Source organism: Balaenoptera acutorostrata, chromosome 1, assembly GCF_949987535.1.
Source record: "Balaenoptera acutorostrata chromosome 1, mBalAcu1.1, whole genome shotgun sequence".
NCBI lineage: Eukaryota > Metazoa > Chordata > Mammalia > Artiodactyla > Balaenopteridae > Balaenoptera > Balaenoptera acutorostrata.
Window position 1 is genome coordinate 43,542,087 of NC_080064.1, and position 26,397 is coordinate 43,568,483.

Sequence of the window (26,397 nt, forward strand, 5' to 3'; positions counted from 1 at the left end):
TTGGCGTGAACACTGCCTCTGTAATGGCTCAGGGCAAAGCAAATGCTGAATGCGATTTTCGCTTTTTGCCTGTTTTCTGGAAAATTTCCAGATTTCTTTTGGTAAGTGAAAACAGGTACAGACTTACAGTGGGGTTACATACCAATAAACCTATTGTAAATTGAAAATATCATAAGTCAAAAATGCATTTAATACACCTAGCCTACTGAGCACCATAGCTTAGGCTCACATATCTTAAACGTGCTCAGAACACTTATGTGAGCGTACAGTTGGGCTAAATCATCTCATTCAAAGCCTGTTTTATAATAAAGTGTTGAATAGCTCATGTAATTTATTGAATACTGTACTGAAAAACAAAATGGTTGATTAGGTACAGAATGGTTGTCGGTGTATGTTGTTCCGCCTTGTGATCATGTGGCTGACGGGGAGCTGCTGCCCAGCATCATGAGAGAGTATCACCACATATCGCTAGCCCAGGAAAAGATCAAAATTCAAAATTCAGAGTACGGTTTCTGCTGAATGTGTATCACTTTCACACTATTGTAAAGTTGAAAAATCATAAGTCAAGCCATTGTAAGTTGGAGACTGTCTATTCTAATGCAGGTCTTTCACAAAAGCAAAGTGACATAAAACGAACTTTTGGAAGGGGGGGGTGGTAACCTGTAAATGTTTGCCTCTATTACCTAATCCTCCTGGGATAGGAGTAGCCTTTTTTTTCATGGGCTTAGGTATCTTGGCCCCTTAAATCCTTTCAATCCCCATTTACAAGGTCCTAGTTTTGTCTGTGGCATGCTGCTTCTTTTGTCACCAACCTGGAGCATTATACCTGTGCCATGTTCTGTAGCTATTCTCTCTGGAATACTTAAGACACTTATTTCCTAAGGACACTGACCAGTAGACTCCCTATTTTGCATAGCTTCATGTTGCTTTCCTAATTCCTGTTGTCTTAATATGCTGCATATAGTTGAATACCAAACAAAAAAGTTTAAAACCCACTCTATCTACCTTCCTGAAACAAACAACTTATAAATGCAGGCCTACCTTACCCCCCCCCCCTCTTTTGGAGAGTTGTTCATGCTTTTATTTAGAAAACATATACTGAGTGTGTACTTGAGTGCCATGTATCAAAATAAGTAAAGTAGTCCTTGACTTCCAAGATCTTGTAGCAGTTCAGTGGGAGAAGGCAGACATAGATAATCACAGTATAATGTGGAAGCGCAGTAGCAGAGCCATGGACAGGTGGTTTTGAGAGCAGACCTTGAAGAAGCCACTGGGACAGTGTTTTGAAGCAAGTGTCACCTGGCATTTGTGAACTAACAAATATAACACAGAAGCAGCCTGATGAAGAGCACTTGTGTTCTTTGAGCCTCAGAACAACCTGGTGACTCCCATTTTAGAGAGCAATCTAAAGCTCCGAAAGGATCAGAGGCTGTCTCTTAAACACATTCTAGACTCAGCTTCTATGTTTATCCCCTCCCCCTCCACCATATCCATGCCCCTTAAGCAAGGGTAGAAAGTACCCTTGCAGAGTACTACAGTGCCCTGCCATCCGCTCGTTTAGTTCTTCCTCCTTAAGCAAAGCTAGAGCCTCAGATTCCCCTTTTCTGTGTCTAGCCTGCTTCCAGTGTCGTCGGTGCATTGAGCATTACAGGGCTGTAGCCGTAGTGAATATTGCTGATGTCATTGTTTGCCTTATTGGGATTTTGCTCTTTGTTTCACAGGGAGCTGTGATTGGTATAGACGATGAGGACGACAGCACCTTCACAATCACTGTTGATCAGAAAACCTTCCATTTCCAGGGTGAGCTGAAAGAAAAGATTCTTCCTCTTCATAGTCCCAGCTGCTTCTTTCCTTCTCTTTTGGGTTATTTGCTAGGTGACTTGAATGGTTTTGCAACTGATCCTGCATGAACGAGTGCACAGGAACGTTCTGGACAAAGTGGTACTGCAGGTTAGGCAGGGATTTAATCGTATCTGCAGTGGATACAGATCTATTTGAAACGACTGTGGATCTGGCTGCAATTGAAAATTAAAAATTGAAACGATGAAAATCAGTGAAGGGAGAAAGTAATGGGCTGCTGCTGCTGGCTTGTGTTTGCAGAAGGTTGCTGGTCTTCTTTATCGAGGAGTGTGGCTCTGCTTCTGCATGAAAAGTCCAAAGACTGATTGTGAAGGCTGCAGTGTTTGTCCGTGTAAAACTCAAAATATAAATTAAATTGAAGCTAGTAGCAGCCTTTGGCTTAAAGGTTTTGCTTTGCTTCAAGAACTACAAGTTTGCATTCATTTCATCTGCATTTCTGCATCTTGTCTGCCAGCCATCATTTCTCTGCTGTTATCCTTTTTATAGTTCATAACACCAAATGCCATCTGCCACTGCTATGTTTCGGCATTGCATGCTATGGTTCACCGGTAGAAAGGGTAAGGTACTAGATGATCATTCTCATTTCATCTTGCTTTGAAAACTCTAAACCAGCAAATAAAAGTCAATTTTAATGATCCTGTCCTAATGTACCTCTCATCTATTAGGAGTGCCTGTTAGCTTTGTTACTAATGTTTTTGCTATTTTGCCTCTCCGGAGTAACCTCTATTTTATGTTTAAAGCAGTCCAAGAAACTTAAAAATTGAGAATATTTGCACTTTCTTTGAACTACAAGTGACAATGCACTGTGATAGATGCTAGGCATACCAAGATAAAGAAATAGTAAATTTATAGCTTACAAATGTTTTGGTTATGAAGTCTAACAGTGACCAGATATATTATACAAGATGTTCCGACAGCTATTGTCCTTCTATACTAGGATAGTATATTGAAGTTATTTTATTTCATTGTCTTGTTTAAGAAATTGGCACATAGAAATGAAAGATCCAGCTTATATATAATAAAGACAAACCAGTGTACTCACTTGTGATATTTCTAATGCTTTTAGGAAAAAGCATTCTTAAGTATTTATTATGTTTGGTCATATTCTTTACTCAGACTGCTATAAACTAATGATGTCCTCCTGAAATTTTCCACTACATTTAATTTCATAAAACATTTAAAATCTTATTATGAAAGCCCATGGCCTTTATTTTTAGATTAAATATATGATGCTGCTTATAAATGAAAGCAGATAATTACCACACTCTGAAACTCTTTACTTGAATGAAGTTGAATACTTTAATGTGTTTCAAGTAATAGCTGCTAGATGCAGGTGAAGGCTGCAGTATGGAATTCTCTCCTCTGCAGTTACTAAGGAGACATCTTCTTTGGACTTCCAGAAACTGTATTGTTTGCCTGCTTAAAGGAGAGGAGACCCAGGCCCCTAGAGCAAGGGCACCTCTACCTTCTCTGATTTAAATTATTTATGTTAAACTGACCTCCCCTTTAACACTTCCATATTTATGTGGCTTGCTTATAAAACAAGCAATTCCTTTAATGAATCATTTAAATGACAAGGATAAATGAAGTGTTATATGTATTTTTTAAATGGATACTTTTCTACTATAATAGTTATGGGAGTCTCAGGCAACATGAGATTATCTGGCTTTTGTAAAGAACTCGATAATATTCTTTCTCTATATTCTTGGCAGTAATGAGTTATTTCACATTCATAGGTCCTTGCTTATAAGAAAATAGATGAAACTCTGTTAAAAGTTTTCAATGTCTGATAGATCTTATACTCTTGATTAGAAGTGAAAGCAAGTTTAGATGATACACATTAGCATGTGTGTAAATGTGTTGACTTTTTAAAGTTTAATATAGCAGAATTTTTGAAAGCAAGTGAAGTGTCAATTGATGCATCTATAAAACAAATTCTGCTTACTGTCAGCTCTTAAAGGGAAAGCTAGAATTTGTTCAGATACATTCATCATTTATTCAACATCTATTTTAGACATTATTCTAAGTTCTGGGGATACAGTAGTGAACATAAAATTCCCCTCTTGGGGCATCCAGCCTGGTAGAGGAGGAAGCCAATAAACAAGATAAGTTGGTAAAATATAAGTAAATAGTGCTAAGCCTTGGGGAGAAAAAAAAAAAAAAAAGCAGGAAAGGAGGAAATGAAATAGAAGTGAGGTTGTGTGTGTGTGTGTGTTTGTAGGGGCGTGGTTTGAAATTTTAGATGGCCAGGGAAAGAGCTGAAAGAAGTGAGGGAACAAGCTATATGGCTTTGTTGTGGGTGATGATGAAGCGTAAATCATTCCAGGCAAAGGAAACAGTAAGTGCAAAAGGGTGTGCCTGCCGTATTTGAAGAACAGCAAGGAGGGCAGTTCTGGTTGGAGTGCAGATAACCATGGGGGAGGGTAGTGGGAGATGAGGTCTAAGAGATAACATCGTGGGAGGCCTCATATGGCACAATAAGGATATTGAATTTTACTGAGATAAGAAGCCATATTAGAGGGTTTTGAACAGAGGAGTGGCATGATGTGATTTTTAAACAGTATCACTCTGGCCACTGTTTGGAGAATAAAATGCAGGAGGCAGGAACAGAAGTAGGGAAACTAGTTAGGAGGCTATAGTAATCCAGAAGAGAGATGATGGTGTCTCCCACATGGTAGCAGTGAGGGTAGTGAGGTAGTGGAAGTGGTCGAATTGTGCATGTGTGTGTAATCAACTTTATTGAGCTGTAATTAACATACAATAAAATGTACACTCTATAAAGTTCAATGAATATTGACAGATTTACTTACTCATATAACTGCTACCATAATCAAGATGTAGAACATTTCTATCACCCAAAAGATTCTTTTATTCTTTCAGTCAGTCTCCACTCCCAGCCTCTGGCTCCAGACAACTGCTGACCTATCATTAAAGATTAGATTTTTTTTTTTTTTGGAGAGTTTCACATAAATGGAATCATACAGTATGTATTCTCTTTTGTCTGGCTTTATTTTAGTTCAGTATAATGTTTTTAATATTCGTCCATCTTGTTGCATATATTGGTAGTTCCTTTTCTATTGCTAAGTAGTAGTCTGTTGTTAGATATTATATTTTTTTTAAGGTTGAACAGTAGCATGTGAGAGGAAGATAGTAGTATAGGATGACACCATATTTTTGTCTTGAGCAATAAGAATGGAGTTGCCATTAACTGAGGTGGGGAAGATTGCAGGAGGAACTAGTTTGGGAGCGCAGGTGGGCATCAGGAACTTAGCCTTGGACATATATATAATCAAGTTCTAGACACCTATCAGACATCCAAATGGAGATGTCAAGTAGGCAGTTGAAGTGTGGAATTCAGGAGAAAAGTTCAGGCTGAAGAAATAAATTTGGGAGTCACTGGCATATAGATGGTTTTTAAAGCCATGAGAATTTGGGAATAAGTGTAGAGAGAAAAGAGAAGAGGTCCAAGTAATGAACTCTGGAGCACTCCAACATTTATTTGGAAGACACAGAGATGAGGCGGAACTAGCAAAAGGGATTGAAAAGAAGCAACCAAAAAGGAGGAGGAAAACCAGGTGAATGTGGTACCGGGGAAGCCAAGATAGAAAGTGTTTCTAGGAGGTGAGAGGCATCAGCAACTGTGTCAAATGCTCCTGATCAAGAAAGTTGAGGGCTGAGAAATGATCACAGAATTTAACAGTTAAGAGTCTATTGGTAACCTTGAGAAGAGCAACTTAGAGATGAGAGTATAGACAGTGATTTCAAGTTCTGCTGTAAAGGGAAGGTGAGAAATACAGTAGTAGCTGGAGGAGGGAAATGAGATAAAGATGAGATATCTTTTTTTAAAGATAAGAGCAATAATAGCATGTTTTAATGCTGTTGGTAGTATTTCAGTAGAGAGGGAAAAATTGATGATGCAAGAGAGAAAGGGGAGAATTACTGGATCAGTGTCCTTGAGAAGGCAAGACAGGATGGGGCCTAATACACAGGTGGGGCATTGCCTTTGGCTGGGAGCATGGACAGTTCATCCATAGTAACAAGAAAGAAAGTCAAATGTATGGAAATATATGTAGGCAGGCTATTACCCACCACCTTCATTTGCACTATGGTTTGAATCTCTAACTGACCTACATGTCCTGTATCCTGAAACATCATTTGTTAATAATTGAGAGGACGGGTGCCATGAAGAGAACAAACTTTCCTGAAACAGATAATTTTTCATTCTAATGATTCCCGGTTCTGGTAACTTGATATTTCAGAACATCTCCAGTTATAAAGAGATGCCATAAAATTCTTTAAACAAAGTTAATTTAAATTAACTTTAGCTTTGAAAAAGAAATACTCTTTTTTTTCTCCTTTAGGTAATAATTGAAATTACAATCCTAGCATGTTAGAGCTTTAAAAAGGTTTGAAAACTACAGCTTCATTCTGTCATTTTTCAGAGATTAAAAAGAAAATAGTTGCCAATTCATCTTTATAAACCGGCTCTTTTCTTTTGAGCAATAGCAAAAAATGATCGCTTTTCCTATCAGTCAGCCAAGGTCGTTTGCATTTGGCTTCTTGGCTAGACATTGTGTGGAAAGCAGTTTTGGTATTAATTAGACTGGCTGTTGAGTTCAAGCATTCAATGTATGTATAGTATGTGTAACTTCCTGTGCTCAGAACTGAGGGTATACAGGTTAATAAGACATGAGCCAGGAAGTTAAGGAGCTTGTAAAGAAGTATATAATGTAGTATGAAATATGCTGTAGTAGTAGAAATATGTATAGGACACTGAAATAATGGAGTGGCAAAAGAGACAATCACTCAGTGCTGCACAGAAGAGCAGAGTTTTTCTTGTTACCGAGTAATTCTTTTTAAAATAATCAAAATTTAGAATTATACTAGTTCTAAAAATTTTGAGTTGTTCAGAATTATATAATATACAAATTAAAAGTCCCCTGTCACCAGGCTCTGTCTCCCACCTCTCCCTCCTTACCTCCTCTACCTGGTAGAGTTCTGAAGATTGAACAGAAATTTACCAGGCAGATGGGTTGTTGTAGCATGTACAAAGGTATGGAAATATGATGCTACCGGGTAATGTTTGGTACCTTTAGAACAGTGGGCAGGAGATGAGGCTGTAAAGATAGTCAGAGGCCTACATCTAATATGAAAAGGTTTTATTTTTATCCTGAGTCTGTGAGGAGCCAATGAAGCAGAGTTTTAAGCAGAGAGGAGACTGAGTAAGACAGGGGCTCTAGATAAATAGCCTTGATTGTTAAGGCCCTGAGTGGATTAAAGCATTGGTAATGGGGAAGGAGAAGAGGCAAATAGACTTGAGATTTTTAGGAGGTATTGATAAATCTTTAGGAACTGTTGATTGCTTGGAAATGGGAGGTGAGAGAATGAGAGTAGTAAACGTGTTAGTAAGGCTTGGCTTACTGTTTTGTTTGGATGTTGTCAACGTCTGAAATAGAGAATCTAAAACAGCGGTGGTGAAGGACTTATATTTGAGGTGTCTGTGAGACTCACAGGTATTGACGGTGATGCCAATTGGATCTGAGTCTGGGCTGGAGATGGAGATTAGTGGTTATCAACATATTGCTGGAAGGTAGAATTAAAATTTGAAAAATTGAATGCCTCAGGGCTAGGCAGATAAGTAAATGAGTGAAGAGTAAAGCTGACTGAAGACTAGCAATTTAGAGAACTCATTCCCTATGAAGTGGTAGCTGCTACTTAATTTCAGACAGTTGTAGGCTTTTGGTAATGCTTGTCCAGTGTTGCTAGATCATCCAGTTTTTCAAGAGAAGCCAGAAATCCAGATTTTTTTGTGCGTGAGAGGTTGAATATGTGAGTGTTAAATCTTCAGGTTTTAAAAAACAATTATGTAGGCTAACGAAATGTATCTATGAGCTAGATAAAACCTCTGGATTTTCAGTCTGTGGTTAAAACTGTAGTAGTAGTGGGTATGAACCTCCTGGGAGATCTGAGTGAAAAGAGAGCTGAAAACCAAACCTTGGAGTGCACTAGGGTAGAACCATCAACGGGCTCAAAGGAATGATCAGAGAGGTTGGGGTGAAAGATACTAGCTTCAACCATATGAAAGTACGTACTGTTTTTATCAGTCAAAAGTAGTTACATATCAGCAGTTCATATGTCTCAACCTAATAAAAGACTAAATAGTTTATAGTTCATACTAATAATTAGAAAAATACCCAGTTATTTGAATTTTACCTTCAAATAAAATTAAACCTATTTAATACTTTAATGTATATATAAATATATATATATTTATAATGTTACTGATAGTGTATTGGAATAATAGTAATAATAATAATAATGATAGCTACATTTATCAAATGTTTATTTTATGCCAGGCACTATTCAGAGGTTTATGTAGGTTAAGCCGTTCAGTTCTCACAGCCTTATGAAGTAGGTACTATTATTGTTTTTATTTTATAGATAAGGAAACTGGGGGCCACAGACACGTGGTATATTACAGAACTTGAATTTGAACACAAACAGTTGTGCTCTAGAGCCATTCTCTTAACTGCTACAAAAAAGGTATTATAGAAATTTGTCAACTAGTTTATAATTAACTTTTATAATTTTGTCAGAAAAGGAATTAATGTAAAATATAAGGAACTTTAAATGACAGTGCAGTTTACTGCAATTAAAAAATTTTCTGATGTTATGTTCTACATGTTCCATTGCTTAGTAGAAATAGTAGCAATAGTGGTGGTAACAACTACTATTACCACTGTCTCTCTTATAAACTAGGCACTGTGTTCAACAGGCAATGTGCATTACTTCCATAATTCCTAAACTCCACAATGAGGTAGTTATATTTCTAGTTTAAGAGTCAGAAAAACTGTTTCAGAGAAGTTAAGTGCCCAGGATTAGTAGATTGTGCCCAGGTCTGTCTAGATCAGTAGTTCTTGAAGTGTGGTCCCAGACCGGCCAGATCAGCATCACCTGGGAACTTGTTAGAAACACAGAATCTCTGGCTGAGCCCCAGACTTGCTGAATCAGAAACTCTGGAATGAGCCCTCTCTAGTGATTCTGACACACACTAAAGTTTGACAACCATTGATCTGGATCCAGTGGTATCACATTGTTATTCCACTTTACTCTCATAACCTTATACATTAGATAGAAGTATCCGCAATTTATATATGAGAGAAGTGAGACACAGAGAGACAAGGATCCTGGCCTTGATCTTAGGTCATCTTTTACTATGTCCTAACCTACACAGAAGGGGTGTCTTGCCTTAAGTAAACCTGGTATGTGAAAAAATCTAAATTTTTTAAAGATGAAAATTAGGGATATGTGTATGATTAGTTCTTCATAAAATAATCCTTTACTTTCAAAGGACTTTAATGAAGACATCTTTTAATCAGTGTGTTCTCCAAAATGATTGCAATATGAAATTTGTTTGCAAATTTATTTGGGTATACTTTTAAAGCAATACAAGTTGCATAAGACAAAATACAACATTTTTAGACACTAAAAAATGTTTAAATTAGAAGAAACTTTAGAAACTGTGTAAGTCTTAGCGGAAGTCATCTGTGGTTGGGCTGATAGCTGACCTTTTCAACTCAGTCCATTAGAGCTTGCTCATTTATTAAAATGCAAAATTACTACAAACCAGCCCAGTGGTGAAGGAAGGTGTTTAATTCAGCATTAATCATTTAGAAGAATAGACAGTACATCATTAGACTAACTTGTGGTTGCAGGCAGAAGTAAACAGATTCCATTATCTTTTGTTGACTACTGACTTAAAAAAAATTTCCATCTGCAGTTTTGTATTTTTTATTTTTATGTGATAACCCCTCAAAACAAAATAATCATTTACAGACTTTCTGTAAGGGAATAAGTCAACTATAACTAATTCTCTAATTAGGTGTTATAATTTCAGTAGGCGTTAAGTGGAGAAATGCTACTGAATTCATTTATTGGGAATTCATTTATTGGGAGTTTGTTGTGTTATTGTAGGAGGATTGCACCTCAGTTGGTGTACCTTTCTTCTTCTTAATTTGCTTTCTGTTCAGGATCCTCCCTGAATATTTGAAATTATAATTTGTCCAAATTTAACCAATTGTGGACTGTTTGGCTTACTGAGTAGTCAGGATTAGAGTGGCTATATAATTTTATTTTCTGTTAGTTATTTACATTTTATCCCACTATTTCCTTTTTTATAACTTCCTTTTTATTTATTTATTTATTTTTTTTGGCTGCGTTGGGTCCTCGTCGCTGTGTGCAGGCTTTCTCTAGTTGTGGCGAGTGGGGGCTACTCTTCGCTGTGGTGCGCAGGCTTCTCATTGTGGTGGCTTCTCTTGTTGCAGAGCATGGGCTCTGGGCACGCAGGCTTCAGTAGTCGTGGAGCTCAGGCTCAGTAGTTGTGGCTTACAGACTTTAGGGCGTGCAGGCTTCAGTAGTTGTGGCGTGTAGGCTCAGTAGTTGTGGCTTGCAGGCTCTAGAGCACAGGCTCAGTAGTTGTGGCACACGGGCTTAGTTGCTCCATGGCATGTGGGATCTTCCCAGACCAGGGATCGAACTTGTGTCCTCTGCATTGGCAGGTGGATTCTTAACGGCTGTGCCACCAGGGAAGTCCCCTTTTTTATAATTTCTAAGTAGTAAAATTAATAACTGCTCACTGTAGAAATTGGGAAAATATAGAATAGTATAAAGGTAATACTAATAATCACCCATAATCCTACAACCCAAAGATAATTATTAGTAACATGCTTGTGGATTTCCTTCTGATATTTCAGTTGTTTGTGAGTGTGTGTGTTTGTGTGTGAATTTTACAAAATTGAGTCATTCCGTGTAAATAAATTTCCATAGTTTCAATTTTAAATATTATATCATGAACATTTCCACGTGACACTGAATGTTCTAAGAAAATATGATTTTTAATAGTTACGTGATATACCATTTTATGAATAAACATACTTAACCATTAATCTATATTGTACAGGTTTTTCTCTATGTTACATAATACTGTGTTGAACATCCATGTACATAAATCTTCAACCAAATCTCTGTTTAGCTTAGGACAGATAGATTCATAAAAGATTTGTCATAACAAAAGACATAAATATTTTTAATATTCCTGAAACAGTCTTCCCCTATAGCTTTCAAGGGAGATTGTCAATTTATACTCCCCTCTTCTTCATCAAACCCTTCATCAGCATTTAGCATTATAATTTTAGAAGAATGCCAACCCAGTGTCCTCTTCTCAAGAATATTTTTAATGTGTTTATTTCTTGTTTGGTGAATCACTCATTCTTTTTTTGTTTTGTTTTTCAGGTCACTTATTTTAATTGCACTTAAGTTTTTTTTTTCTGCTTTCCATTCATTTATTCTTTATATTATTATTATTTTTTTAACATCTTTACTGGAGTATAATTGCTTTACAATGGTCTATCAGTTTCTGCTGTATAACAAAGTGAATCAGCTATACGTATACATATATCCCCATATCCCCTCCCTCTTGCAGGAATCATTTGTATTTAGAAAGGATTCTTAGAAAATCTTTTCTAAGAATCCATTGTATTTCTGCAGTGTCGGTTGTTACTTCCTACAAAAGCACAACCTGAGACTGAACCAGTTGTTACTTCTCCTTTTTCATTTCTAATTCTCTTGATTTGAGTCTTCTCCCTTTTTTGCTTGATGAGTCTGGCTAGTGGTTTATCAATTTTGTTTATCATCTCAAAGAACCAGCTTTTAGTTTTATTGATCTTTGCTATTGTTCCCTTCATTTCTTTTTTAAAAATTTTTTAATTTTTAAATTTTTTTAACATCTTTATTGGAGTATAATTGCTTTACAATGGTGTGTTAGTTTCTGCTTTATAACACAGTGAATCAGCTATACATATACATATATCCCCATGTCTCCTCCCTCTTGCATCTCCCTCGCACCCTCCCTATCCCACCCCTCTAGGTGGTCACAAAGCACCAAGCTGATCTCCCTGTGCTATGCAGCTGCTTCCCACTAGCTATCTATTTTACATTTAGTAGTGTGTATATGTCCATGCCACTCTCTCACTTCATCCCAGCTTACCCTTCCCCCTCCCCACGTCCTCAAGTCCATTCTCTACGTCTGCGTCTTTATTCCTGTCCTGCCCCTAGGTTCTTCAGAACCATTTTTTTTTTAAGGTTCCATATATATGTGTTAGCATACGGTATATGTTTCTCTCTTTCTGACTTACTTCACTCTGTATGACAGACTCTAGGTCCATCCACCTCACTACAAATAACTCAATTTCATTTCTTTTTATGGCTGAGTAATATTCCATTGTATATATGTGCCACATCTTCTCTATCCATTCATCTGTCAATGGACACTTAGGTTGCTTCAATGTCCTGGCTATTGTAAATAGAGCTGCAATGAACATTGTGGTACATGACTCTTTTTGAATTCTGGTTTTCTCAGGGTATATGCCCAATAGTGGGATTTCTGGGTCGTATGGTAGTTCTATTTTTAGTTTTTTAAGGAACCTCCATACTGTTCTCCATAGTGGTGGTATCAATTTACATTCCCAGCAACAGTGCAAGAGGGTTCCCTTTTCTCCACACCCTCTCCATCATTTACTGTTTGTAGATTTTCTGATGATGGCCATTCTGACTGGCGTGAGGTGATACCTCATTGTAGTTTTGATTTGCATTTCTCTAGTGATTAGTGATGTTGAGCATCCTTTCATGTGTTTGTTGGCAATCTGTATATCTTCTTTGGAAAAATGTCTATTTAGGTCTTCTGCCCATTTTTGGATTGGGTTGTTTGTTTTTTTGATATTGAGTTGCATGAGCTGCTTGTAAATTTTGGAGATTAATCCTTTGTCAGTTACTTCATTTGCAAATATTTTCTCCCATTCTGAGGGTTGTCTTTTCGTCTTATGGTTTCCTTTGCTGTGCAAAAGCTTTTAACTTTCATTAGGTCACATTTGTTTATTTTTGTTTTTATTTCCCTTTCTCTAGGAGGTGGGTCAGAAAGGATCTTGCTGTGATTTATGTCATAGAGTGTTCTGCCTATGTTTTCCTCTAAGTGTTTTATAGTGTCTGGCCTTACATTTAGGTCTTTAATCCAGAGTGTTCTAATTTCATTCTTTTACATGTAGCTGTCCAGTTTTCCCAGCACCACTTATTGAAGAGACTGTCTTTTCTCCATTATATATTATTGCCTCCTTTATCAAAAATAAGGTGACCATATATGTGTGGGTTTATCTCTGGGCTTTCTATCTTGTTCCATTGATCTATATTTCTGTTTTTGTGCCAGTACCATACTGTCTTGATTACGGTAGCTTTATAGTATAGTCTGAAGTCTGGGAGGCTGATTCCTCCAGCTCTGTTTTTCTTTCTCCAGATTGCTTTGGCTATTCGGGATCTTTTGTGTTCCATACAAATTGTGAAATTTTTTGTTCTAGTTCTGTGAAAAATGCCATTGGTAGTTTGGTAGGGATTGCATTGAATCTGTAGATTGCTTTGGGTAGTATAGTCATTTTCACAATGTTGATTCTTCCAATCCAAGAACATGGTATATCTGTCCATCTGTTTGTATCATCTTTAATTTCCTTCATCATTGTCTTATAGTTTTCTGCATACAGATCTTTTGTCTCCTTAGGTAGGTTTATTCCTAGGTATTTTATTCTTTTTGTTGCAGTGGTAAATGGGAGTGTTTCCTTAATTTCTCTTTCAGATTTTTCACCATTAGTGTATAGGAATGCAAGAGATTTCTGTGCATTAATTTTGTATTCTGCTACTTTACCAAATTCATTGATTAGCTCTAGTAGTTTTCTGGTAGCATCTTTAGGATTCTTTATGTATACTATCATGTCATCTGCAAACAGTGACAGCTTTACTTCTTCTTTTCTGATTTGGATTCCTTTTATTTCTTTTTCTTCTCTGATTGCTGTGGCTAAAACTTGCAAAACTATGTTGAATAATAGGGTGAGAGTGGACAACCTTGTCTTGATCCTGATCTTAGAGGAAGTGGTTTCAGTTTTTCACCATTGAGAACGATGTTGGCTGTGGATTTGTCATGTATGGCCTTTATGACGTTGAGGTCAGTTCCCTCTATGCCTACTTTCTGGAGGGTTTTTATCATAAATGGGTGTTGAATTTTTTTGAAAGCTTTTTCTGCATCTATTGAGATTATCATATGGTTTTTATCTTTCAGTTTTTTAATATGCTGTATCACATTGATTGATTTCCATATATTGAAGAATCCTTGCATTCCTGGGACAAACCCCACTTGATCATGGTGTATGATCCTTTTTATGTGCTGTTGGATTCTGTTTGCTAGTATTTTGTTGAGGATTTTTGCATGTATGTTCATCAGTGATATTGGCCTGTAGTTTTCTTTCTTTGTGACATCTGGGTCTGGTTTTGGTGTCAGGGTGATGGTGGCCTCGTAGAATGAGTTTGGGAGTATTCCTACCTCTGCTATATTTTGGAAGAGTTTGAGAAGGATAGGTGTTAGCTCTTCTCTAAATGTTTGATAGAATTCACTTGTGAAGCCATCTAGTCCTGGGCTTTTGTTTGTTGGAAGATTTTTTTTTTTTTTAAATATTTTTTTCTTAACATATAATTATGATACGGTAACTTGCATTGTTTTTTTTTTTTTTTAAACTTATCATTATTATTTTATTTATTTATTTATTTATTTTTTGGCTGTGCTGGGTCTTCGGTTCGTGCGAGGGCTTTCTCTAGTTGCGGCAAGTGGGGGCCACTCTTCATCGCGGTGCGGGGACCGCTCTTCATCGCGGTGCGCGGGCCTTTCACTATCGCGGCCCCTCCCGTTGCGGGGCACAGGCTCCAGACGCGCAGGCTCAGCAGCTGTGGCTCACGGGCCCAGCTGCTCCGTGGCATGTGGGATCTTCCCAGACCAGGGCTCGAACCCGTGTCTCCTGCATTAGCAGGCAGATTCTCAACCACTGCGCCACCAGGGAAGCCCTGTTGGAAGATTTTTAATCACAGTTTCAATTTCAGTGCTTGTGATTGGTCTGTTATATTTTCTGTTTCTTCCTGGTTCAGTCTCGGAAGGTTGTGCTTTTCTAAGAATTTGTCCATTTCTTCCAGGTTGTCCATTTTATTGGCATATAGTTGCTTGTAGTATTCTCTCACGATCCTTTGTATTTCTGCAGTATCAGTTGTTACTTCTCCTTTTTCATTTCTAATTCTATTTTTTTCTTGATGAGTCTGGCTAATGGTTTATCAATTTTGTTTATCTTCTCAAAGAACCACCTTTTAGTTTTATTGATCTTTGCTTTTGTTTCCTTCATTTCTTTTTCAGTTAGTTCTGATCTGATCTTTATGATTTCTTTCCTCTGCTAACTTTCGGGTTTTTGTGTTCTTCTTTCTCTAATTGCTTTAGGTGTAAGGTTAGGTTGTTTATTTGAGATGTTTCTTGTTGCTTGAGGTAGGATTGTATTGCTATAAACTTCCCTCTTAGAACTGCTTTTGCTGCATCCCATAGGTTTTGGGTTGTCGTGTTTTCATTGTCATTTGTTTGTAGGTTTTTTTTTGATTTCCTCTTTGATTTCTTCAGTGATCTCTTGGTTATTTAGTAGCATATTGTTTAGCCTCCATGTGTTTGTATTTTTTACAGTTTTTTTCCTGTAATTGATATCTAGTCTCATACCGTTGTGGTTGCAAAAGATACTTGATACTATTTCAGTTCTCTTAAATTTACCAAGGCTTGGTTTGTTACCCAAGATATGATCTATCCTGGAGAATGTTCCTTGAGCACTTGAGAAGAAAGTGTATTCTGTTGTTTTTGGATGGAATGTCCTATAAATATTAATTAAGTCCATCTTGTTTAATGTATCATTTAAAGCTTATGTTTCCTTATTTATTTTCATTTTGGATGATCTGTCCATTGATGAAAGTGGGGTGTTAAAGTTCCCTACTATGATTGTGTTACTGTTGATTTCCCCTTTTATGGCTGTTAGCATTTGCCTTATGTATTGAGGTGCTCCTATGTTGGGTGCAAAAATATTTACAATTGTTATATCTTCTTCTTGGATTGATCCCTTGATCATTAGGTAGTGTCCTTTTTTGTCTCTTGTAATAGTCTTTATTTTAAAGTCTATTTTGTCTGATATGAAAATTGCTACTCCAGCTTTCTTTTGGTTTCCATTTACATGGAATATCTTTTTCCATCCCCTCACTTTCAGTCTGTATGTGTCTCTATGTCTAAAGTGGGTCTCTTGTAGACAGCATATATATGGGTCTTGTTTTTGTATGCATTCAGCCAGTCTATGTCTTTTGGTTGGAGCATTTAATCCATTTACATTTAAGGTAATTATCAATATGTATGTTCCTATGACCATTTTCTTAATTGTTCTGGATCTGTTATTGCAGGTGTTTTCCTTCTCTTGTGTTTCCTGCCTAGAGAAGTTCCTTTAGCATTTGTTGTAAAGCTGGTTTGGTGGTGCTGAATTCTCTTAGTTTTTGATTGTCTGTAAAGGTTTTAATTTCTCCATCGAATCTGAATGAGGTCCTTACTGGGTAGAGTAATCTTGGTTGTGGGTTTCTCCCTTTCATCACTTTAAATATGTCCTGCCACTCCCTTCTGGCTTGCAGAGTTTCTGCTGAAAGATCAGCTATTAACCTTATGGGGATTTCCTTGTATGTTATTTGTTGCTTTTCCCTGCTGCTTTCAATATTTTTTCTTTGTATTTAATTTTTGATAGTTTGATTAATATGTGTCTTTGCCTGTTTCTCCTTGGATTTATCCTGTATGGGACTCTCTGCGCTTCCTGGACTTGAGTGACTATTTCCTTTCCCATAGTAGGGAAATTTTCACCTATTATCTCTTCAAATATTTTCTCATTCCCTTTCTTTTTCTCTTCTTCTTCTAGGACCCCTATAATTCGAATGTTAGTGCATTAAATCTTGTCCCAGAGGTCTCTGAGACTGTCCTCAATTCTTTTCATTCCTTTTTCTTTATTCTGCTCTGTGGTAGTGACTTCCACTATTTTATCTTCCAGGTCACTTATCCGTTCTTCTGCCTCAGTTATTCTGCTATTGATTCCTTCTAGAGAATTTTAAATTTCATTTATTGTGTGGTTCATCATTGTTTGTTTGCTCTTTAGTTCTTCTAGGTCCTTGTTAAATGTTTCTTGTATTTTCTCCATTCTATTTCCAAGATTTTTGGATCATCTTTGCTATCATTACTCTGAATTCTTTTTCAGGTAGACTGCCTGTTTCCTCTCCATTTGTTCGGTCTGATGTGTTTTTACCTTGCTCCTTCACCTGCTGCATATTTCTCTGTCTTCTCATTTTGCTTAACTTACTGTGTTTAGGGTCTCGTTTTTGCAGGCTGCAGGTACATAGTTCCTGTTTTTTTTTTGGTGTCTGCCCCCAGTGGGTAAGGTTGGTTCAGTGGGTTGTGTAGGCTTCTTGGTGGAGGGGACTGGTGCCTGTGTTCTGGTGGATGAGGCTGGATCTTGTCTTTCTGGTGGGCAGGACCGCATCCGGTGGTGTGTTTTGGGGTGTCTGTGAACTTATTATGATTTTAGGCAGCCTCTCTGCTAATGGGTGGGGTTGTGTTCCTGTCTTGCTAGTTGTTTGGCATGGGGTGTCCAGCACTGGAGCTTTCTGGTCTTTGAGTGGTGCTGGGTCTTAGCGTTGAGATGGAGATCTCTGGGAGAGCTTTCGCCATTTGATATTATGTGGAGCCAGGAGGTTTCTGTTGGACCAGTGTCCTGAACTCGGCTCTCCCACCTCAGAGGCACAGGTCTGACACCCCACTGGAACACCAAGACCCTGTCAGCCACATGGCTCAGAAGAAAAGGGAGAAGAAAAAAAGAATGAAAGAAAAAGAAATAAATAAAATAAAGTTATTAAAATAAAAAATAAAAGTAGTATTTTTAAAATTAAGAAATAAAAAAGTAATAAAAAGAAAAAGAAGAGAGCAACGAAACCAATAAACAAATCCACCAATGATAAGAAGCACTAAAATCTATACTAAGATAAACAGAAAAAGCAGAAAGTAGTCAGTCGCATACAGCAAACCCCAAGTCTACAGTTGCTCCCAAAGTCCACTGCCTCAATTTTGGGTTGATTAATTGTCATTCAGGCATTCCACAGATGCAGGGTACATCAAGTTGATTGTGGAGATTTAATCTGCTGCTCCTGAGGCTGCACAGAGAAATTCCCCTTTCTCTTCTTTGTTCACACAGCTCCTGGGGTTCAGCCTTGGATTTGGCCCCACATCTGCATGTAGCTTGCCCTCTGGCGTCTGTTCTTCCCCCGGACAGGAGGGGGTTAAAGGAGTGGCTGATTAGGGGGCTCTGGCTCACTGACGCTGGGGGGAGGGAAGGGTATGGAATGTGGGGCGAGCTTGCAGCAGCAGAGGCCGGTGTGACATTGCAGCAGCCTGGGGCGTGCCATGTGTTCTCCCGGGGAAGTTGTCCCTGAATCCCGGGACCGTGGAAGTGGTGGGCTGCATAGGCTCCCGGGAGGGAAGGTGTGGATAGTGATTCTTGGTGGCTTGCACACAGGCTTCTTGGTGGCTGCGGTAGCAGCCTTAGCATTTCATGCCTGTCTCTGGTGTCCACGCTGAGAGCCATGGCTCGTGCCCATCCCTGGAGCTCGTTTAAGCAGTGCTCTGAATCCCCTCTCCTCGCACATCCCGAAACAATGGTCTCTTGCCTCTTAGGCAGTTCCAGACTTTTTCCCGGACTCCCTCCCAACTAGCTGTGGCACACTAGCCCCCTTCAGGCTGCGTTCGCGCAGCCAACCCCAGTCCTCTCCCTGGGATCTGACCTCTGAAGCCCCAGCCTCAGCTCCCAGCCTCCACCCGCCCTGGCAGGTGAGCACACAAGCCTCTTGGGCTGGTGAGTGCTGGTCAGCAGTGATCCTCTGTGCGGGAATCTCTCTGCTTTGCCCTCTGCACCCGTGTTGCTGCGCTCTCCTCCGTGGCTCCGAAGATTCACCCCCGACCACCCCCCATCTCTGCCATTGAAGGGACTTCCTAGTGTGTGGAAACTTTTCCTCTTTCACAGCTCCTTCCCAGAGGTGCAGGTCCTGTCCCTATTCTTTTGTCTGTGTTTTTTCTTTTTTCTTTTGCCCTACCCAGGTATGTGAGGAGTTTCTTGCCTTTTGAGAAGTCTGAGGTCTTCTGCCACAGTTCAGTAGGTGTTCTGTAGGAGTTGTTCCACATGTAGATGTATTTTTGATGTATTTGTGGGGAGGAAGGTGATCTCCATGTCTTACTCCTCCGCCATCTTGAAATGTAATCCTGCCTCGCTCATTCTTTTGTCCATGTTTTTGTTGTTGGTGGTGTGCTCATGCTTTTCTTATACCCTTCTTTTTGAAAGGGAATAGGGAATAGTCTTAGACTCATTCATTAACCATACTATCTAAAATTGCTGATATATATTGTTAAGTAATCTTTTTACCCAAGTTGGAACCCATTGCTGGTAGGTATTATTGTGAAGAGTAAGTGTAGATATATAAAGAAAAGCATTTCCCTACTTTAGTATATAATGTGTAAATGAAAATATGGATGGAAGTAAACTGAGTTGAACAAAGACTTGCAGGGTATAAGGGGGATGTATTCTCATGACATACTACGAAGTCCTTAATGACACCTTGCCTTTTAGACATAATATTTATTCTTAAGATATATTTGTACATTTTATACCTTTCCTTTAAAAGTGAATGAATAGGCAATGGACTAAAGTCTTAGGGGCCAAAGTCTAAGGAGTGTCCTATTAATCATAAAGATTTACTGTTTACAGCATGCCTAATGATTTCTCAGTTTTATTATGTTTATAAAATTTATGTTAATTGTCAATCCTATTGGCACTTCAATTTTTCTGTTTTTCTACTAATTAAAAGAATGGTAGAATAGAATGCAAAGTACATTAAAATAGTTGCATGAGCACTGCTCTTCCAGTGGAGATGGTGATGCTACAGGAACTAAATTGTTGCCTGGCAGGCTTTGCGTGATGTGTTGGCACAAAATGTCTGCTTGTTGATTAATAATAGAAAATTCAAACTTTTCTCTGAGGAGTCAGTGTACAAGAAAGTACAAGTTATATGAAGGTTGAATAGGCAAGTACTGCTTATGTAAAATGTCATCTCATACCTCAGGAAAACTTGGGGACTCAAAACTGACTTAGGGGACATTGAAGCATTAAATTATATGCACTTATAATAGCAGTTCAGGGAAGGGAATTACAATGATAATTAGATTTTCCATGTTTTTCAAACTTTTAATAAAAGCATTTTACATATGCAACCTTATTTAGAAGCCCAAATGTGAGGCAGAAAAAAGTACAGTTGCTCTGCTTGAAGTCAGAAGGTTGAGGGCCTAGAGCCCTGCCCTAGGCAGCCCCTAGGCACTTTGGGAAAATACCAGTATTCAATTTATTTCATCCATTCTTTCTTTTTATTCATTCATTCATTCATTTTTATTATCAACAAATATTTGTGTGCTTATTGTATACCGGGTACTAGCCTAGTTCCTGAGTGTAAAGTAGTGAGCAAGGTAAGTGCCTATCCTTAAGGGTCTCACATTTTGAAAATAATTATTCTAGAGGAAGCTTCCTGGTTGCACACTTTCAGGTAGTTCTCTGACCCCAGGTTAAATATCCATGAGTTAAAGTGCTATCTTTTAGTAGTGCCTAGACTGCATTCACCCTTGGTTTTACTTTAAGATAGATAATTAGCTGGTGAATTCTCTAAGAAAATACTCACTTCTGCCAGGGTCATCTTTGGCCTTTCAACCTCCTTTATTAACTATACTTGCAGTTTATGAACATTCATTCTCGTGATCATGATGCTTTAATCAATGTACTCCACATGTAACATTGGTTCAGCATATAAATTCAAGTTATGTTTCATCATTGCATTTTCTTTTTTTTTTTTAAATTAATTTATTTTTGGCTGTGTTGGGTCTTCATTGCTGCGCGCAGGTTTTCTCTAGTTGTGGCGAGCGGGGGCTACTCTTCATTGTGATGCACATGCTTCTCATTGCCGTGGCTTCTCTTGTTGCAGAGCACGGGCTCTAGGTGCACAGGCTCAGTAGTTGTGGCATGTGGGCTTTAGAGCACAGGCTCAGTAGATGTGGTGCACGGACTTAGTTGCTCCTCAGCATGTGGGATCTTCCTGGACCAGGGATCGAACCTGTGTCCCCTGCATTGGCAGGCAGATTCTTAACCACTGTGCCAACAGGGAAGTCACTCATCATTGCATTTTCTTAGTATTAAATTTGGAGGACCCTAAGACAGTTTCGACTAATACCCCAGAAAAAAGAATTAGAATTCAGATAAACTGTAAAGAAGCTGCATCTTTGCTGGGTTGCTGGCTTTAATGAGGATATCTGCTTTGGGTGGGACTGCCTAGTGGGTGGAATTAGGGGATCACATAAAAAAAAAATTTGAGCTGAGCCCTTGTATATGGGTGATTTAAGCCAAGTGGGGGTGGGTGTCAATGGGATTTTTTTTTTTTTATCTTGGAGAGAATGACTGGAAATCTTTTCTGGAGGTGATTATATTCTAGAAGTGAGCCTCTGAAGAATAAAAGAAGGGAGTGGGGTAGAGAGGAAGAAGACACTAAGAGTGCAGTTAATGTGATGCTAGGCACTGTAATCCTCGTGTGCCCCCCCCCAACATGTTTATAAGATAGGTATTTTTATTCCCATTTTACAGATAAGGAAACTAAGGCTTGGAGAAGTTTTTATCCAAGGTACCACATATGGGAGGTGGCTGAGCCAGAATTCAAGCCCATGCCATCTTCATTACGCAGCACTGTTTCTCCATGACTTTCTTCCTTTCTTACTCTTAGCCACACGGACTTCTCTTTTCACCATGCCTTAGCCTCTTTGCAGCTCTAGCTTCACTGCTGTTTTCTCTTCTTCTAAACAGTACAGTATGCTTCCTACTCTGACAGTAGTTAGGGTTTTCATGCTATCAGGTTGTCATAGTTTCTCCTGTGCTCAGTGTGTATCCAAGTTGCTAGTTGTCACTGGCAGGGGCCCAGCTGAAGCAAGGGAACCGGGACATTGGTCAGAATAGACTGGTGTGAGTCATGGCATGAAGTGTGAGGTGAGCAGTCTGTCACCAAGTGTGAGGGAGGCTTGGAAGACTGGCTGAAGAAAGGCTCAGGAATGTTCCCTGTATGGATTTTTATTTTTAAATCTATCTATTTTATTTATTTAGTTTTGGCTGCGTTGAGTCTTCATTACTGCGTGTGGGCTTTCTCTAGTTGCGATGAGCAGGGGCTACTCATTGCAGTGGCTTCTCTTGTTGCGGAGCACGGGCTCTACGTGCACAGGCTTCAGTAGTTGTGGCACGCAGGCTCAGTAGTTGTGGCTCACGGGCTCTAGTGCGCAGCCTCAGCAGTTGTGACCCACAGGCTCAGTTGCTCCGCAGCATGTGGGATCCTCCCGGGCCAGGGTTCAAACCCATGTCCTCTGCATTGGCAGGCGGATTTTTAACCACTGTGCCACCAGGGAAGTCCCCCTGTATGGATTTAAAGGCAGGGAGTCAAACAGGTATTGACCTGTACCCTGTTTAACTTTACTCCAGAGTTTTTGACTACAGAGTTCTCTCTTAATATGTCAGCTGAGGGAGCATGCTTAAGTTGTTGAGGAAAACAGGCCAACATATCTTCCAATATTTATTCCTCCTTTGCAGAGGAAGCCCTACCTACCTAGGAAGCCTAAATGTGGAGCAGGGGGTCACCAGTAAAACAAGGATGGCAATACCGACCTCCAGACGTGTTGTATTGATACTATTAGAGAAAATGCATATAAATACTCAGCATGATGCCTGGTAAATAGCAGGACTCAAAAAATAGTAGCTGTTGCTATTATTATTTTTTGTTTTATGAAGTTGCTAATGATCATGCTGCTGCTGTTTCTGGGATTCCCTTTTCTCCTTTTTCTAGCCAATGGTTTGGGCTAGAGGTAACCCAAATTAGGTTTTTGAAAATGCCACACACAGAGCACGATACCAGGGATAGAAAGCTGATTCCCTGCTAGTCAGGGAGCTCTCAGTTTAATAGGAGAAACGCCAATAGAAATATTTACTAGAAAGACAATAATGAGGATAGCAGTTTGTGCAGGTTCCATACCAAAGGCTTACATGCATTTTCTCACTTCACTCTTTTAACAACCCGGAGAAATAGTTTTGAGGAAACTGAGGCAGAGAGGGCTAATCACTTATCCAAGGTACGTATTTTGGAACAGCTAATTACAGTACAAAGTAAAGGTGATAGAGACGTATGGAAATGCAGACGAGAGAACTGGTGGAGGCAGGAAGACTTCACAGAAGAGATGGTTTTGATACAGGTTTTGAAGGATGAAAAAGAGATATAGTTAGGCAGGGATAGAGGTGAAAGGAAAGAACGTTTACCAAACTGCAGAGAAAGGAGGAAAACATTCCAGGTAAAGAGAAAGTATGTGCAAAAGCTTGGAAGTGTGAAAAAGGATGATTTATTAAGGAAATGTAAGAAGTGTAGGACATTTGAGAATACACGGGAGGTGAGGAGAAGGAGCCTGAGTTCAGTCTGGAATGAGATAGATCATCAAAGGTCTCATATTACCAGAATGATAAACTAAAACGCCTTTTCTGTAAATTAGGGAGAAGCAGCGGGTATTTTAGTCACAGAAATGTCATTGTCACCTTTGTGGCTTAGAAGGAACACTGGGAGCTGTTTGTGGGATGCTTTGGAGAGAAGTGAGATTGGAGGCAGGGAGCCTGGTTTGGAGCTTACTGGGGGGGTTCTGGTGAGAGGTGATGAGGTCTTGAACAAAGGCAATAAGAGTGCCCCGGAGAGGATAAACAAACAAAAAAATATGTATGACAGACAGAATTTGGTGACTCACTGCATGTAAGAAGATAGGGGAAAAGAAGTTGAGAATTATCTCTGGCTTTCTGACAGAGTAATGGGAGGATGGTGGCACTATTCTTTCAGATGTATCAAGGACTGTGTCTTTTTCATTGCTGTGTCACCAATGCCTACCTGCTAAGGACACATATGCCCTCAATAAATATTTTGTTGAATGAAAGTGTAACTTTGGAATATGTCAGGGTAAATGCAATTGTTTAAGAAAAATATGTGGTGTTATCCCACTGAAGGAGGCTTCAGGGCTTCAGATCCCTGAGAAAATAGTCTTCAATTAAGAAGAGTCACAAGACCAGCAACTTAAGCTTGAAAAGAAGTACTCATACATGGGGAGCAGTGTCTGACTTTTACTTACACAGGGTATACTCTGATTTTTTAATAGGAAGACTATGAGTAGAGTATGACTGAAGTATATAAATTGACTCTTGACCATGTTCTTTGTGTTGAAGTTTCTAGCCATCTTGCAGCACTTTCGAACGTGAACCAAACTGAGTCCTTTCCTTTCAGGAGTCTACATTTTTAGGTTAATGAGATATATCAGGGTAATGCCATAAATGCAATGTACAGTTTTAGTAGTATGGACAGGTTAGTTCATGGTGGACAGAGAGAAGCAAATCTGAATTATAGGCTATCTGGAAATAAATGCCCTTTCCTAGTTTTATATGTAGACACTAGAATTAAGCTAACATTGTTGTCTGATATATTTTTTAGCATGATTTATCATCATTAAGAATTTCTTTTAATGTTATTTACACTTTGTACTTAGTGAATTGGTTTAAGTATAGTGATTTGGTATAAATTATATAAGTCCTAAATTGTAGGGAGGGCTGAATCAATGACATGTTACTATATATCTAGATTGTATTTTACAGGATAGAGTTAAAGCTTGTGGAATGCACTGAGTTTATGTCTGAGTTTATACTGCAGTCTGGTCTGGAAATATATACTTTCCTAAAGAAAGGTGAAGATATTATATTAACAGCTAACAGCTACATATAGAGAAGGAAGGAAGTAGCTTATTGCTAGCTCTGTGCCCTGAGCAGAATTCCTTGGAGAGCTACTGGAGGCAGAGTGAAGCCTTCAGAAAGGTTCCCTAGGAATAGCTTAAGATTATAATGCAGTAGTGCCTCTACTATACTTTATATCCTGAAGATATATTTGCATATATATTACATTTTTTCTTTTCTTTTCTTTTTTTTTTTTTTTTTTTTTGGCCACACCACGTGCCTTGCGGGATCTTAGTTCCCCGACCAGGGATTGAACCTGCGCCCTCAGCAGTGAAAGCACAGAGGCCTAACCACAGGACTGCCAGGGAATTCCCTACATTTTTTTTTTTTTAATCTAAAGGGTCTCCTTATTCTCTGTCTATAAGGAATAATACCTGTCTTCAGAAAACTAAGCATTTATTTAAAGTAACATAAATCAATCATTATAGTTTCTTATTAATATGATTCTGATACTTGGTTAGGCCACATCTATTTTGGCCTTGTTTGCCTTGGAAGTGGACAAAAGAATTAAGTAGCAAATTCTGTTTTCTTATAGATATATTTTATTTGCCCTGCTTTCATTTTCTTCCTGAATTTTCTAACATGTATTAATTTTTCCCTGTCTTTTTCCTTTTATTGCCTAACTCAAAAGTTGAGTGATTCTGTAACAGCATTCTTTTTTTCTGAATAACCCTTAACCTTGGTAGTCAGTGAAAGTATTTTTGAAGTTCTATCCAGTTGACCCTTGAACAACATGGGGTAGGTGTCCCAGTCCGTTGGGCAGTTGAAAATCCGCCTAAAATTTATAGCCAGCCCTCCGTATCCATGGTTCCTCCATATCTGTTGTTCCAAATCTGTGGATTCAAACAACTGTGATTCATGTTATTTACTGTTTTAAAAAATCCATGTAGAAGCAGACCTACACAGTTCAAACCCATGTTGTTCAAGAGTCAAACTGTATTTCTCCTCTTGAACTAAGACTTGGCTTCACCTTCTCAAAATTGCCTCCTTCCCTCCCTCTCTCCCTTCCCTTCCCCAGAATGCATTAAAGATGTATTCTACTTTGTGGCTTCTGGAGAGGGAGTGTTTTCTAGCAATATATATACTAACTGTAAAAGGTAATGAATTCAGTAAAACTTTTGATAATAAGATTTTTCAGGAGGTCAGGTTTACCAAATTTCAGGATTCATTGAATCTGGGTCTCTTCAAACCCCAAATAATATTTTGCAACCAACCATTCCCAACCTGTTTTTCTTCCTGTATTCTCTATGTTGTGAAATAGCACTTCCATTTACCTACTTAGCCAAATTTGAAGGCTTCTCTTTTTCTACATCTGCATTCCCTACATTTCCCCTACATCACATGAGTAACCATGGCCATTGGATTCTACCCTTTTTCTATTCCTTCAGTCACTTACATAGTCCAGGTCTCTATCACTTCTTACTTTCACAGTTTCTGTGTGCATTCTTTTCAACTTCCTTCTCTCCTTTTTTCTGGTCTTTGTTCTGCCACATCTCCCTCCTTATTGATGTCTGGGTGAGTTCGCTAAAACCAACCTATTCCTAACATTTTTTTCTTCCTTCCTTAGTATTGTAAGTCTTAAATATTGAAAACTCAAATCTTAATTTTTCTTAAATTCAAGATTAATGAATAGTGACCCCTTTACTAAAAACTGGAGTTAAAATAGGACACATCTTCTGCAGGAGCT

The 26,397-nt window shown here is 38.6% G+C and overlaps 1 protein-coding gene across 4 annotated transcripts in view; it reads left to right on the forward strand.

Moving 5' to 3' along the window:
• Positions 1–26,397, forward strand: part of OSBPL9 (oxysterol binding protein like 9) — a 164,779-nt gene that overhangs the window by 61,967 nt on the left and 76,415 nt on the right. For all 4 annotated transcript variants that reach the window (XM_007164473.2, XM_007164472.3, XM_007164470.2 and 1 more), the window contains exon 3: positions 1,722–1,800. In XM_007164473.2, coding sequence (XP_007164535.2) covers positions 1,722–1,800 — 79 coding nt within the window. The remainder of the gene's footprint in view (positions 1–1,721; positions 1,801–26,397) is intronic.